The sequence below is a fragment of the Eptesicus fuscus genome, chromosome 9 (genome assembly GCF_027574615.1).
Source record: "Eptesicus fuscus isolate TK198812 chromosome 9, DD_ASM_mEF_20220401, whole genome shotgun sequence".
NCBI lineage: Eukaryota > Metazoa > Chordata > Mammalia > Chiroptera > Vespertilionidae > Eptesicus > Eptesicus fuscus.
Window position 1 is genome coordinate 47,530,850 of NC_072481.1, and position 15,340 is coordinate 47,546,189.

At 43.3% G+C, this 15,340-nt stretch overlaps 1 protein-coding gene across 1 annotated transcript in view; it reads right to left on the reverse strand.

Moving 5' to 3' along the window:
• Nucleotides 1–5,184: 5,184 nt before the first annotated feature.
• The window catches only part of SLC35D1 (solute carrier family 35 member D1), a 36,887-nt gene continuing 26,731 nt past the window's right edge, over nt 5,185–15,340 (reverse strand). Inside the window, exon 12 of the mRNA XM_054720919.1 lies at nt 5,185–5,732. Within this exon, the coding sequence (XP_054576894.1) occupies nt 5,624–5,732 (109 nt within the window). The 3' untranslated portion in view covers nt 5,185–5,623. The remainder of the gene's footprint in view (nt 5,733–15,340) is intronic.

Here is a 15,340-nt window from a genome sequence, read left to right on the forward strand (position 1 = left end):
TTATGTCACCTGGTTTACATATCTCAATCCTCAGTACCTCTTAAAAACACTAAAATGGTCATTTGGTAAATAGAATCTATACTGAAAAAATACTATAATAGGCCAACATTTGTAGGCAAAAATCAGTTGATCATCAGCATGAGAAAGCAACATTTATGAACAACATAATCTCTAAAAACATTTCTGTGAGACAATAAATCTAACCAGTAGATTTATTTTAAAAGTATTTTCAAACAAGAAAGCTTAAAAAACACACCCTACCATAGAGTAGCTCCTCATACCATGAGGAAGCGGGGTCCTCACAGTAAGTACCAGCAGACAGGTTTAGGGAAGGTGCCAGAGATTCACCAACACCAACGACCGAGAGGAGCCCAGACGCAGATGCAGACGCGCGCTGTCCAGGCGTTTAACTCGGGGAAGGGAAGGAGGAATGACGGGCATGCAAACAGCCACCTTAAAGAGACAAACTGGAAACGCTTTAACTGAATCACCATTCTGAAGTGTAATTATCTTCCTCTAAGGTAACGTAATTTTTGTTTCTTGCAATTTACCGTAAAAATATAAATAATTTCGTCATTCTTTAAAAAAAGAACTGGAATCACCTGCATCGCACAATGGCCACAATTATATCCGGTGGGAATTTGAAAAGATCTTGAAAAGACACTATTATTTAAGCATTCCGGAAGCAAACAAAGTACAGGTCACATTTCGCAAGAAATACACACATTGTCTAGGGCCTCTAGCATTTAAAGAACACAACTTAAGAAACTTGTTTTGCCTAAAGTCTCACCATAAAATGACAGTAACAAAATCTGCCAAGTGCCTAATATATCCTAGGCATTGTGCTGAGTAGTTTTGCATCCAACACCTCATTTGAGTATTATTATGAGGAGGAACTAATAATACAACGTTATGGGGAAGCAAGAATATCCGCAGTTAATGGAGGAGGGACTCAGGGTAGTCATGGAATTCTAATAGCCTGGCACATCTCAGAGCTAAAAGACTAGTATAAATCATAAAAGTCCTCTTAGAGTAAAAAGAAAGCTTCAGCTTTATGGGTGGGCCACCCCTAATCACGGATACTGATAAATCACTGACTTCTTCAACTGCTTCTCTCAGTTAGGGTCTTGCTAAAGAATACAAGCAAGAAACATGTCCTGTTCACCTCAGTTTCCCCAGAGCTTAGTATTGTCTATTGGTTTGATAGGATTTCAAATTTACTTGTTTATGACAAAAATAAAGTTGTTTTAAGAGTAAAGTTGCTTTGCCCTAGATGGTTTGGTTCAATGGATAGAGCGTCAGCCTGCAGACTGAAGGGTCCCGGGTTCAATTCCAGTCCAGGGCACATGCCTGGGTTGCAGGCTTGAACCCTAGTAGGGAGCATGCAGGAGGCAGCCAATCAGGGATTCTCTCTCGTCATTGATGTTTCTATCTCTCTCTCTCTCCCTTCCTTTCTGAAATCAATAAAAATATGTAGTTGTTTTTTAAAAAAGAGTAAAGCTGTTTTGATATAAAAGTGAAGTAAGATGTGTCATGATCACATCATCTCAGCTGTTGAGGAGCGTCCCTGGGGGCCTTTCAATAAAAACCATCCCAAGAGGAAGCAACTGTGGCAAGGGCCTATTTAGACGATAAATGGTCTGCGTGTTTGTGCAGAGAGTTTATGAGGTCTATTCGAAAGTTCTCTCTGGGCAAGGAGATGCTTTGCTGATCTAAATAGCACTCCCGAGACCTCTGGGCACTAGCTCCCCACAGTAATGGAGACTCTGACCAGCAGTGACAAGAGCCTGCAGCAGCCTCTCCGAGGACATCTTGCCGGCCAACTAGTGCCATCACTCCCCAGCAACCTGCTCTAGCAACAAGCGGTCCGTTTTGTGCAGGCAGCTGGAAGGCACCCTGTTGATCAAGCTGTCTCTCCCAAGAACCCACCTTACAGAAAAAGTATACCTCAGCTAGATTTGGGCTTTATTTCACTCACCTTCCCTTGCCTGGAACAACAGTGCAACTAACCTATCATTGCTTTGGAGCATGTTATTTTGTTATGGGCTTAGGAAATTTTTATAATCCCCACAGTGAACATGTGTTAAATAAAATACTGGCAAACCAATCTTAGTCTCTGAGCATACCTTTGCCACCCAAAACAAAACACTGAGCATAACGACTGGCATAAAATCGATGCTCAGTGCCCTAACCGGTTTGGCTCAGTGGATAGAGCGTCGGCCTGCGAACTGAAGGGCCCCAGGTTCGGTTCTGGTCAAGGGCATGGACCTTGGTTGCGGGCACATCCTCAGTAGGAGGTGTGCAGGAGGCAGCTGATTGATGTTTCTCTCTCATCAATGTTTCTAACTCTCTATCCTTCTCCCTTCCTCTCTGTAAAAAATCAATAAAATATACTTTTTAAAAAAATAGATGCTCAGGAAATCTTTGCTCACTGACTAAGGCCATGATAACAAAGGAAAGGCAAGCCTAAATTCCTAGGTACTACTCCAAACCAGTCAAATGTGTGAAATTCTATTATTCTTTCCATGAAGATCATATATCAGCTTTACTGACCTGAACGTTCCATGGATTTCTGATACAATAGGACTACTGAAAACTTTTCACCTCCACGCAAGATGGATCCTACAAATGACTGACTCATAAAGTCGACAGCCATATGAGGTGATTAAAAATCACTGGACATGTTATGTTGGTAATTTGTAGCCCCATCAACCAGGATTATTCAAATCAATCTGGCACCGATAAAAGCAAACTGGCCAAAAAGGGCTCTACTGTCATTAACTCAAAAAGAGAAGCTAGTCGTCATTAGCACATTACGGACTAACCTCAACACTGCCACTTTTTCCTCCCAGGAGGTAGTTAACAGGTCGGAGAATGTTTGACCTTGTAAGATATCAACCTCAGGATACACCCCAGACAGCCGGGGTGATGCCACAGCACTAGGTAAATCTCTAGCGTACTGCTGTAACCAAACTCCAAAAATGGTTGGCCGGTTCTGTCCTTGCTCAGACAGAACTCTCAACTAGACCCCAACTTCCCCAGGCTGCTTCCTCTTATCCTGAAATGTGGATGGCAGTTGAAGAGGGCATCCAGGAATCAGAGCAGGTACAGGACAGGAGCAGTCAATTGTCCTATTGCGTCTGGTCCGTCAGTTCGGCACAGGGTATGGGCCCTGAGATCATGTGCATTTAGCGAAGCTGTAACTTATACATGATTTTCTCAGATAAAACTGGAGAGATGGGGGATCTTCAAGGGAACCTGACCCCAAGAGGAAATTCAACTCCTGGTGGGGTTCTAGTTCAACCCCTCTAAACACATCCAAAGGCCTTTCATGATGAGAAATTCTACAACACAAACTAATTCTAATGTCCAAGTTCTTTCTTTCATGTGGCTAGTTAGGAAAAGGAACAGAGCTGCTAAAATTAGGTCTCACAATGCCTTTCCACTGTGCCCAGGCAAACCCAGGCAGTGACAGGCAACAGTCACAGCCAGGAAGTGCGGATCAGCTGGGGCCAGCCTGGGAGTTAGATGAGAGCTCTGGCATATAGGGTGGTCCGTCTTTCTCCCTGGTTTGCAATGCCTATTCCTCTCTGACTAAAATTCAATCGACTGCTTGCCTCAAGCTAATCCAGCTAGCAACCCCATTTCCTTCCTCCCTCTTACAGGACAGGTAGTTTATGGTAGCATGGTACAATGGAAAAAACATACATTTAGACTAATTAGCAAATCACCTACTTTCTTTGAGTCTTGTTTTCTCATTGGTAAAACAGGGACAGTAAGAACCATCTTACACAAGATCATGTCCTATGCTCCCACCAGAATTTCCTCAGATCAGCTGATATTGGGGGGGAAAATGGTGAGCCTTAGGAACTCTTACATGGAGCTTAGAACTTGGAAGTTGGCTGTGAGGCTAATTCTGGGGACCCAGCACCATTGGCCAGGCTTTAATAAAGACAAAGCAAAATAAGGGAAAAGCATAAATATGACCTCCATCAGAAATATAAACAGAACAAAACCTTCCAGGTGCCATGCTGAGACACCAAATTATTCATTGTTTAGATCAACGGAGCCCAGTGGATCCCACACCCAATGAACTAAAGGTAGTGTGTGCACCAGGCACCCAGCCTCCTGCATACTCACTGCACAACTGGCTGAGCAAACACTCATCCCCAAAGTCAGCGGATGTGTCTGAACCAAGTCACAGGACTGTGTTGAATTGAACACCCCAGCCCACCCACAGAGGCAATTCAATGTCCATCCACAGCTGTTCTCCCAGAATGCAGCTTCGGGCTTGAGAGAAGCTGGTGTCCTCAGTAAGTCAGCGAAAGGACAAGGACGGCAGAATGTAGGTGGGAGTGACCACAGGAGAGAGGTGTGCTCATGCCAGCAGGAGCAAGAAGGTGACAGCTCTAACACCAACCAGACCTCAACCACACAAACACACCTAACCAGCCTTTCCCCTCAAGCCAATATATTCAGGAATGTAAGACCCCGTCACATTGATTTAAAGAGGGGTAAAAAGAGTAGCAGCTAAACCCAGAGAAGGGATGCACGGGGAAGTACACAGGGGTCACCTTGCCTGCCTGCCTGCCATTCTCACTCCAGGAAGGGCCACGCTGCATGGTTCACAAAATGCACCTCTCCACATGCATCTGACCTCTCACCTCAGCGTCTGGTTTCACGCCGTGTGGGTTGGGTGGGGCGGGTGCTTCCAACCCCACACATAGGTTTGCAGTGTCTAAGAACTGGGTGAAGTTCTACAACTTGCTCACAGTCACATGTGCTGAATGGATGGATCAAGCTAAGTTCTCTGTCTTACCTCACTCAGTCACTACAGCCCAAGTGAGATCATTTAACCAGAAAACCTCTCTGTCTCCCCAACACTTAGGGATAAGGCCTGGCACATGTTACACACTCACTACATTTTAGGTGAATGAATGAAGCAGATAGATAAGTGCTTCCTCCAGTATGTCATTATCCCCATCCCACACAACCCAGAGGCAACAGCAAGTTTTCAGGGAATGCACTCTGCTCATCCCAGGAGTTCTCAGGAAAGCCAACATGCAAAGCCATACACCTCACAGCCCCACCTATTTTTTTAGAGCCAAAGTTGTAGATATTTGGCAAATGCAACGATAATATCCTTATGAAGAAAATGCAATCGTTAAATGTAATTCAAAGAAGGGACACTGCCGATACTCCGCTGCATTCCCAGCAGAAGGAAGGCTAGACCTGCCTCCAGACGCAGCAACGACTTGAACAAGGAGGCTCCAGTTGGAGCACTTTATAGATGCAGCTCTCAGGGACACCTGGATATCAAAGTATGGAATGCAACAGTTTCCAAACACTGATGGTTCACTGTCGGCACAGAAGAAAAATAAATTAAAAAGCCCGGTGCATTTTCCAGTCTGATATAAATTAATTCAAATGGCATAATTAAAATAGAGTCAATTATAAGTTTCTCTCATAAAATGTTAAAAGGCAGCAATCAATCCTCAGATTGTATAAGTGCAAAGGAATGGTATTTTCTCCATAATCGAGACACCTCAGTATCTGTGTAAGAACTGCCAGTGTTCCAAGCTGATCAAAGTCTTAGGCCTACGTCGCTGAAGCAATCCTCTGGTCATACCGCTCCTTTCCCCTTAATGTCCAGCTTGTTACTGGCCTCCGACTGTTTGCTCAGCTGCTCTTCAGAGAAAGTGATGTAGGAATACACCAGGCTCCCAGCAATACTGCAAAATAGAAAACCACCATCAGGGAGTGAGGAAGGGATGGCAAATGCAAGGGAGACGGGTGTGAGGGTGGAGTCACCTGTATAAATCAACGGCCCATAAAATGACAACAGATGCAGCACTTTCATCTACCGAACTGGAGACCCGCCCCTGTCCTGGTATTATCCACTGAGGTTGACACTCTGGGAAGGTGAATGTTTGCACAGACTTGTCAACAGGACTGCCAATTTTATACAAGCTTTTTGGAAGACAATGTGTTGAAATCAAAAGCTTTAAAATTCTGTGTATCCTTTGACCTAGCCATCTATTTCACTGATGAATTGTGCACATCTCCTTAGATTTACCAACAAAGTGTTTATCACATCATTTATAATAGCAGAAAATTAAAGGATAAATGTCCCACAGTGAGGAATTATATAAATTCATACAATAGAATACCATGCATCCATTAAAATGATGTAAAAACAGGCAATGACATCTTAAGTGAAATAAATCTCACAAAACTTTAATTATCTAATCCTATTTTATTTAAAGGAACAAGAATATGTATACTGATATGCACCAGAATCAAGTGTGGAAGGAACACAAGAATATTAACAATGGTTACACACCAGGATGGTGAGGTCCCTAGGTGATTTCGTTTTTATTCGTATTTTCTGCATTTCTAAAGATAATCATTTCAGGCAAATGTTATTTTTAATAAAAATTAAAATCATCACAATGAATACGTAAGCATGCGTATGCTGGGAGATTCAGAGCTGGTTTTTCTCTGACTAGAATCACATCCGCAGAGGAAAAGCCATTGTCTGAGCTCTCAGCCTCTGAGTGGGTTGCTGGTGCCCTTCACTTGTCCACCACACCTACCACCAGGGGGGCTCACTCTTTTGGGACAGTGATTACTCCTATCTGCTCTCTGTGGGGACCTCAACCCCACCTGCGACGCAGAGCTTCCTGCCTGAATCGCTGAACTGAAAGTCAGTGGAGGAGCTCAGAGACGGCCCTGACCTGCCCTTCCGCTGAGCCTGCCCCCGTGGCTCCCCTGGGTCTCCGGCTGGCAGCCTGGCCTGGGCTCTGCTTTCAGATGTCCCTGCCCTAGGTTTGGCCCCAATCTTCTGCTTGACCACTTGGCTCATAAACGTGCTGCTTTTATTTGAAATTAGTTCCTTTTTCCCCTGGGCTTTGGTGAGAGGTGCCTCACTCCCACAAGTAAGGATGAGCAGGCACTTCACAGCACTTAATAATCAAATGGTGGCCACTTATTCAACTCTATTACGTGTCACGTTACTTTATATACATCTGCTGTTGCAATATTCCTGCAAGGTACAATCGCTCTGCAGATGAGAAAAAATGAGTCCCAGAGGCAAAAGATAACTTGCTCAGGGCCACAAATCATCCCAAGGATGGACCAGAATAGAACCCCGTTGGTCCAATTTTTCCTACTGAAATGGCTTCCTCCCTATGGCCCCTGTTCCACTGGATGTTGCAGGTGCCTGTTCTTATTTTGTCCCCATCAGCCTATAAATTTCCCAAGGCTTTACTCTCAGCTCGACAGAGTCCCTTGCACAGGCCTGGCGCTTTGTAGCAGCACAGTAAATAACTGCTGAACGATATCCGTCATGGCCCTGTGCACAGAAAGGAACCTCAGGACCCCAATCCTGTGCCAGTGTTCACAGAGCTCGTCTGCTCATCTTCTCATCTGGAAACTTTACTCCACTTCTTTTTCTTTTTTTAATTTTATCTCTCTTCTGGAAACTTTTTTAATTTTCTAGTGCACCAAGCAGATAATTTTGCCTGGCTGCTGGGGCTAGGACCTATGGAGATGGTTTGCTATGTAGCCTTTGGACTGAGGCTAAATATTCTTGAGGTTCACTGTACATCTACATGGTAGTCAATTTCCACCAACCCCACTCCATGCCCCAACACAGTGGAAGGACTGCTCCTTCTTTCTGTCATCCTATTCTCCTCTAGACTCCCACTCGCATGACAACCTATTTTTCCTGTCAAGATTATCTTTGACGCTCCTGTTACGCCAGTTTCACCTGGATAGGAATAATGGAGCAATGCCGGCTAGAAGACAAGGACCTTATTCCAGGCTTAGTCCTTATGGAGATCCGGGACCCTATGCTGTTAGTGCAGTTAGTGTAATGAAAAATCAATGACTGTGGAGTTAGGACTTGGTTCAATCTTGATTATACTGCTATCTCGGTGTCCCTGGGAAAATTTGTTAAGTTATCTGAGATTCTATTTTCTGTGTTAATAAAATAAGAATACTACTACCATCCAGCCAGCATGTCTCAGTGGTTGAACATCAACCTATGAACCAGGAAGTCAAGGTTCAATTCCCAGTTAGGGCACATGCCTGGGTTGCAGGCTCGATCCTCAGTGTAAGGCATGCAGGAGGCAGCCGATCAATGATTCTCTCTCATCACTGATGATTCTCTCTCATCATTGATGTTTCTCTCTCCCTCTTCCTCTCCCTATCTCTCTGAAATCAATAAAAGTATATATATTTTAAAAAAGAATAATACTATCTATCTAAGCTTGTTTGAGGATTGAGATAGCATATATAAAGAACCAGGCCTTTACAATAGCTAAGATTTGGAAACAGCCTAAGTGCCCATCAGCAGATGAGTGGTTTAAAACACTGTGGTACATCTATACAATGGAATACTACACTGCTGTAAAAAGGAAGGAACTCCTACCATTTGCAAAGGCATGGATGGACCTGGAGAGCATTATGCTAAGCGAAATAAGTCAGTTGGAGAAAGATAAATATCACATGATCTCACTCATTTGTGGAATATAATGAACAACATAAAGTGATGAACAAAAACAGATCCAGAGACAGAGAAGCACCGATCAGACCATCAAACCTCAGAAGGAGGGCAGGGGAGGGTGGGGGAGAAGGGGGAAAAATCAATCAAAGGACTTGCATGTATGCATACTTATAAGCCTAACCAATGGACACAGACACCAGGGGGGTGAGGGCTTGAGTGGGGATGGGGGGAGGGGGACAATGGGGAATAAGGTCACATATGTAATACCTTAATCAATAAAGAAAATAAAAATAAAAATAAAATAAAAAAAGAACGAGACCCTAATCCTGGCACACAGTTAAGCAATCAGGAAATATTTATTCCCTCCTCTGTCAGCTCTGATACTCACCGACCAGAGGCAAAATGCAATGTTAACAAAGGGATGGTGGTATAATCAGAGTTAACCTGATGCAAGAGGGCACCCTACTGCCACATAACCGGCACAAAACCACACACAGAGACTACTGAACTCTGGAGAATGAAGAGCACAGACTGTTCAGAGTCTCACAAATTCCAACAAGAGGCAGTACAAGACTTTTCATCTCATCTTTATGCCTGACTTGATCATTATCAGGTATGTAAATTCTCAGAAATGACCTTTCCTGAATCGCCTGAAGAGAACTGAATATTCATCAAGAAGAATACCGTGTGCCACGCAGTCATGAGTTAATGCTTTGGAAAGGATTATCATACAGTTGCCCCATAAACAACATGGGGGTTAGGGGTTCCAAAAATCCACATATAACTTTGGATGCCCCCAAAACTTTACTAATAACCTGCTGTTGACTGGAAGCCTTACAAAAAATATACACAGTTGATGAACACATATTTGGTATGTTAGTGTTATATACTACTAGAGGCCTGGTGCATAAATTCACGCACGGGTGGGATCCCTCAGCCTGGCCGGCGATTGGAGCTAATCGGGGATGGCAGGTAGGGGGAGGAACTGCAGGAGGTTGGCCGGCCGATCAGGGCTGGCTGGCCAGGGGAAGGCCTCAGGAGGTTGGCTGGCTGAGGGAGGTTGGCTGTGGGAGCTCTGACCACCAGAGGACAGCTCCTGCATTGAACGTCTGCCCCCTGGTGGTCAGTGCGTCATCATAGCAACAGGTCGACTGTTCATAACGGTCGCTTAGGCTTTTATATATAGATAGATAGATAATCTTACAATAAAGTAAGCTAGAGGAGAAAGAATAGTTCTAGTACTGTACATATTTATTGAAAAATCGACATACAAGTGGACCCACACAGTTCAGACCTGTGCTATTCAAGGGTAAACTGTAAAACTGCTTCCTGGCAACTTTGGGAATGCAGGGAAACTGGAAGGAGGGGAAGAGGAGGATGGAAAAGAGAAAGGAAAAGCCTAGATTTGGGGTGGAGGGGGGAGACCTTTATCTGAATTTTCATACATCACTACCATGATTGTGAACCAGGATCTTCTACTACTTCAAAAAAAACCAACTTCTCATTAATCTAGCTCCATAAACATTCACATGAAATTTGATAACTTCTAATACTTTGGAATTGGTGTTTATATATTCGACCATTCTAAATATTCATTTTTTAAATCTCAAGCAATTCTCCAGCTGCCTAATATTCACATCACATAGTACTACCAATTCACTGAGACTGTGGCAGACACAGCCAGGAGATAAACAGACGAAAAAGGCAAAGCTACTGTGCCCTGCAGACAGGGGTCTACTTAGAATAATGCAGGAAAGGCTGGAAAGTGCTGAGCAGTGCCCCTCCTCGGTTCTGGTCCACTTCTGATCTTCCAAAGCCATGCAAACACAACCTGCCTCTCCTAGACCGAGAGCCATGCACACATTTTCCAGCCAGAGAAGTAGACAGCCGTTCACAAATGCAAACTAAAATGCCTTCAGTAGAGCCACTTCATGGCTAGGCACCGAGTCCTGACGTCCAGCTGTCCCATCTCTTCCTGTAGTCCATAATGTGCTCCTCCACCCCATCTCATTTCATTCACTCCACTCCACCACACTGGCCTCCTTGCTGTTCCTTGAACACACCAGGCACACGCCCACTTCAGGGCCTTTTTGGTTTTTTTATTGATTTCAGAGAGAGGGAGGCGGGGGAGAGAGCGATAGAAACATCAATGATGAGAGACTCTTTGCTTGGCTGTCTCCTGCATGCCCCTTACCAGGGACTGAGCCCACAACCTGGACATGTGCCCTGAACCGTGACCTCCTGGTTCATGGGTTGATGCTCAACCACTGAGCCACACCTGCTGGGCCCACTTCAGGGCCTTTTCACTTGCTCTTCCCTCCAGAAATCAATGTAGCTCATCCCCTCCAGTTTTTAGGTCTTTACATAAAATATAACCTTTCAGGTGCCCCCCCCACCCCGCCGGAATACTCCCTATCCCCCCTGCCCTGCTTTATTTTTCTGCAATACTATTTAGCAGGGCTAACATTTATCGCCAGCACATAGTTCACTCATTTCTCTCTTCCTTCATTTTCTGTCTCCTCTACTAGAAGGAAAACTCCATGAAGGGAAAGGGTTTTGATCAGTTTGATAGCAGCTCTATCGCCACTGCCTACAACAAAGTTTGTACCTGGTAGGTACCTACTATGCATTTGTTTATGAATAAATCTTTCCAGCTAGATTACAAATTCCCTGAAAATAAAAATTAGCCTATGGCTTTGCATGCGCTAAGTAGTTACTTCCTTTAATATATGTACAGAAAGGGTTCAACAATTCTGATTCTTTCCCTGCCTGCAAAGGGATATAGGAGAATAAAAGACAAATCAGGCAGGAAGTAAGCAAGGAGACTCTGGAAATGTTCAAAACAAGAAGGGCCATTTTAATCTCTAATCCCATGTGCCCTCACATGGTTAAATTATAGGGCATATTTTAAAAGTTGGATCAGGGTTAGAATCTCAGCTCTGATTCTTACTATGTGTGACTTTGGGCAAATTATTTCACCTCTCTGAACTTTGATTTCATTATTATGTGAGGTGATTAAATGAGATGACACTATAAAGGTGACCATCATCTACAGGTACTCAACAAACATTAACTTCCTATCTGCTGCCTTCCCAGAGATCTATTTATGTTCTTGCTATACTAAGATAAGTGTTGGTCTGTGCACAAACTTTAAAAATAGAAGTACCTTAGTCACACAATTGTGGCCAGGATGTGAATCAATCTATCTGCCTAGGAGTTTTAGGATAACCTAAATGGTATAGACACTTTCAAAGAATAGTTTAGAAATTTCTTATAAACATACACTTACCACACAACCCAGGAATTCTATTCCTAGGTATTTATCCCAAGTAAAATGGAAACTTAGGTTCACACGCAAACTTCTAAGCAAATGTTTTAGCAGCTAATACAAAACAGTTAAGAACTGGAAACTTTTCTTTCAATTGGTGAATGGATAAACTGTGATACATCCAGTTTATCCATTCACCAATTGAAAGAACAGGATTCTACTCAGCAATAAAAAGGTACAAACTACTAATATATGCAACAACCCAAAATCTCAAATGCAACATGGACTATGATAAATGAAAGACGTCAGACCAAAAGCTACATAATATTATGTATCATTAATGACATTCTGCACACTACCTGGACAGAAAACAGGTTAGGGGCAGAGGTTCAATGCGAAGGGACATAGGGAGGGTTTTTTTACGTTGGGGGGGGGGCGGGGGGAGGGTGGTGATACAAATGTTTCATATCTTGAATGTGGTGCAGCTGTCAAAACTCATAAGCTGTACATTAAAAGCGTTTAATTTTACTGTAATTAAATGTATATTAATTTTTTTTTTAATGGAAGCAAAAAAAAGGGACGACAGCTAAAGAAGAGTTCCAGTGATTCTAAGAATTCTAGCTTGGGCAGTTCTGAGGGTGATGGTGTCATTACCTGGAAAGGCTACAGGACGCAAGTTGATGCCGCGGACAGAGTGCAGCCACTGGGAGGAGCGCAGAAGCCCGCGCTGTCAGCACCCTTCACTGCTCCTTCCCTCCCTCCCGGTAACCGGCTCAGGCCTGGACCAGCACCCTCGTAACTGGCCACTGCACAAAGGCACTTAGGGGATTTGGAGAGAGCCAGACTCACAACAGAGCCCTACTTCTGTCAGCCTAACATGTATCAAATCCAACATCTTGAAACAGAAATTCTACTGGAAGAATTTTCCAGGTGTTAGATTTGATACAGGTTAGGCCGAAATAAGTTGTAACATTCCAATATACTCAGGAACTTAAGAAGTTATTTTAAGTGGCTTCCAATGTGAAAAAAAGATACCTAGCCTTTCTTATAAGATTATTTTATAAGAGATTTGAACTATAGAGATCTAAAAATGCAAATAGAAGCTTCTACTTCATTTTGGCTCTCGGGTTATTTATTTTAAGGGGACAAAAAGAAAATTAAGGCATCTCTGACTCAGCGTCAAAATGACTCTTAATCCAGACTTTTAGAAATGAGTGAAAATCAGGCCACATCCAAAGTCAGAACTGGTTCACCATTTTGCTCCTTATACCCTGCCCCTTCCTCACCAATATTAATGAAAGATATATTTACTAAGCATAGACGTCAAGCAGTGAGTTAGGTACTTTACACTCATTAGATTATTTCATTCTAACAACTCTAAAAGGGTAGGTATTTTCATCCTTAGCACATTAAAAAAACTGAAGCTCAAAAAAGATAAGCAACTAACTCAGTCACACAGATGGCAAGCTTCGGAACAACAACTCCGACCAGGTCTGGGACCCGACTACTCATCTTCTTTCTATAATATGCAATTCTCAGGTCAATATATATACCTACCGTCCCCCCAACTCTGAATCCCACAAATCACAAATGATTTTTCCTCTAAAAGGCCAACAACCATAGTGGCAAAAGATGTCAGGGAAGAGGCAATGATGAACCTATTAATATTTGTGTTAGATTCTCAAATCCTATATAATAAAAGGCTACTATGCAAATTGACCAAACAGCAGAACAAAGGGTCACTATGACGCGCAATGATCACCAGGGGGGCAGATGCTCAATGAAGGAGCTGCCCCCTGGTGGTCAGTGTGCTCCCACAGAGGGAGCACCGCTCAGCCAGAAGCCCTGAGCTGGGCTCACGGCTGGTGAGTGCAGAGGAGGTTGCAGGAGCCTCTCTCGCCTCCGAGGCAGTTGGACATCCCCAGAGGGCTCCTGGACTGCTAGAGGGCACAGGTTGGGTGAAGGGATCCCTTCCCTCCCCCACCCCCCCCCCCAGTGCATGAATTTTGTGCACCGGGCCTCTAGTTGATCCATAAGAGAGGTAGAATAGGTTATATATTTTCCAGCGTATAAGACGACTTTTTTAACCCAGGAAAATCTTCTATACGCCCAGTTGTCTTATACGCTGGAAAATACGGTATTATCATTTGTTTACATTTAAAGAGATTAAAGCTCAGAGAGGTTATGTAATTAGCTGCAAAAGAGAAAGATGATACTACCATATTCTAGGCAAGAGCTTCATAGTTCTCAAAGTGCTTTTTCACCAATCCAAATAGAATTCAAAGAGCAAATACTTATTAAGCAAGAACCAGGATTCATTCTAGGAGCTTGAGAAACTTGAGTGAAAAATATAGGCAGAGAGTCCTACCCTTATGGAAGTTATATTCTAGCAGGGAAGACAGAAAATAGGCAATAAATATAAGTAAGTCAATTATATAGTATATTAGAAAGAGAACAAGTGCTCTGAAAAAAGTAATCAAAAAAGCAGAATAAGATGATGTGGAAGAATCAAAAGGGGAAGAGTAGACTGCAATTTAAAAATTAATTAATTTTACTTTTTTATTGAATGTATTGGGTTGGCACTGTTTTAATAAAATTATATAGGTTTTAGGCTTACAATTCTGTAACACATCATCTGTATATTGTATTGTATGTTCACCACCTCGAGTCAAGTCTCCTTCCATCACCATTTATCCTCCCTACAGCCTCTTCTCCCTCCTCCCATAGCCCCTAGGTTATAGTTTTAAATAAGGTGGTCAGGGTAGACTTCCTTGAGAAGGCAACATCTGAGCAAAACTTTCTAGGTGTAAAGAAGTTAGCCATGCAAGTATCTGGCAGTACAATGTTCCAGGCAGAGGAAATAGCCTGTACTAAGGCCCTAAAGTGGGAGCATGTCCATTGTTCTAAAGCAGCGGTCGCCAACCGGTGGTCCACGGACCACTGGTGGTCCATGAGGTCCGAAAGGTTGGCGAACACTGTTCTAAAGGAACGTGAAGGGCCCCACTGTGGATGAAGTGGAGTGAGGGAGAAGAAGAGAAGCAGGAGCTGACACTGGAGAGGTAAAAGAGGTAAATCTTGTAGGGCCTTGTCAGCACTTTGGGACATGGAGAGCCTGGGGCAGGGGTAAAATAAAGAGTGACATGTTCTGACTTACTTGTTACAAGGAATACACTATCTATTCTGTTAAGGATTGCAGGGTGGGATTGAGGGATGGCGTGGACAAGAAAGGAGTCCAAACAGGGACAAATGTAGAAACTAGGCAGTAATTTAGGCAAGAGATATTGGTGGCTTAGATAATGAAAAATGCAGATGGTGAGAAGCAGTCCTTTTCTGAATATATTCTGAAAGTAGAGTCAACAGAATTTGCTAACACACTAGATATTGGGTATAAGATGAAAGAGTCAAACATGACTCCAAGGTTTTAAAACTGAAAGCCTAGAAGGATGGAGTCTCCATCAGCTGAGATGCAGAGGCTTTTGGTGAAAGAGACTTTGGAAAAACTAAAAGGTCAGTATTAGACATGTCAGCTGGAGATGTCAAGGGGGCTGTTAAATACATACCAT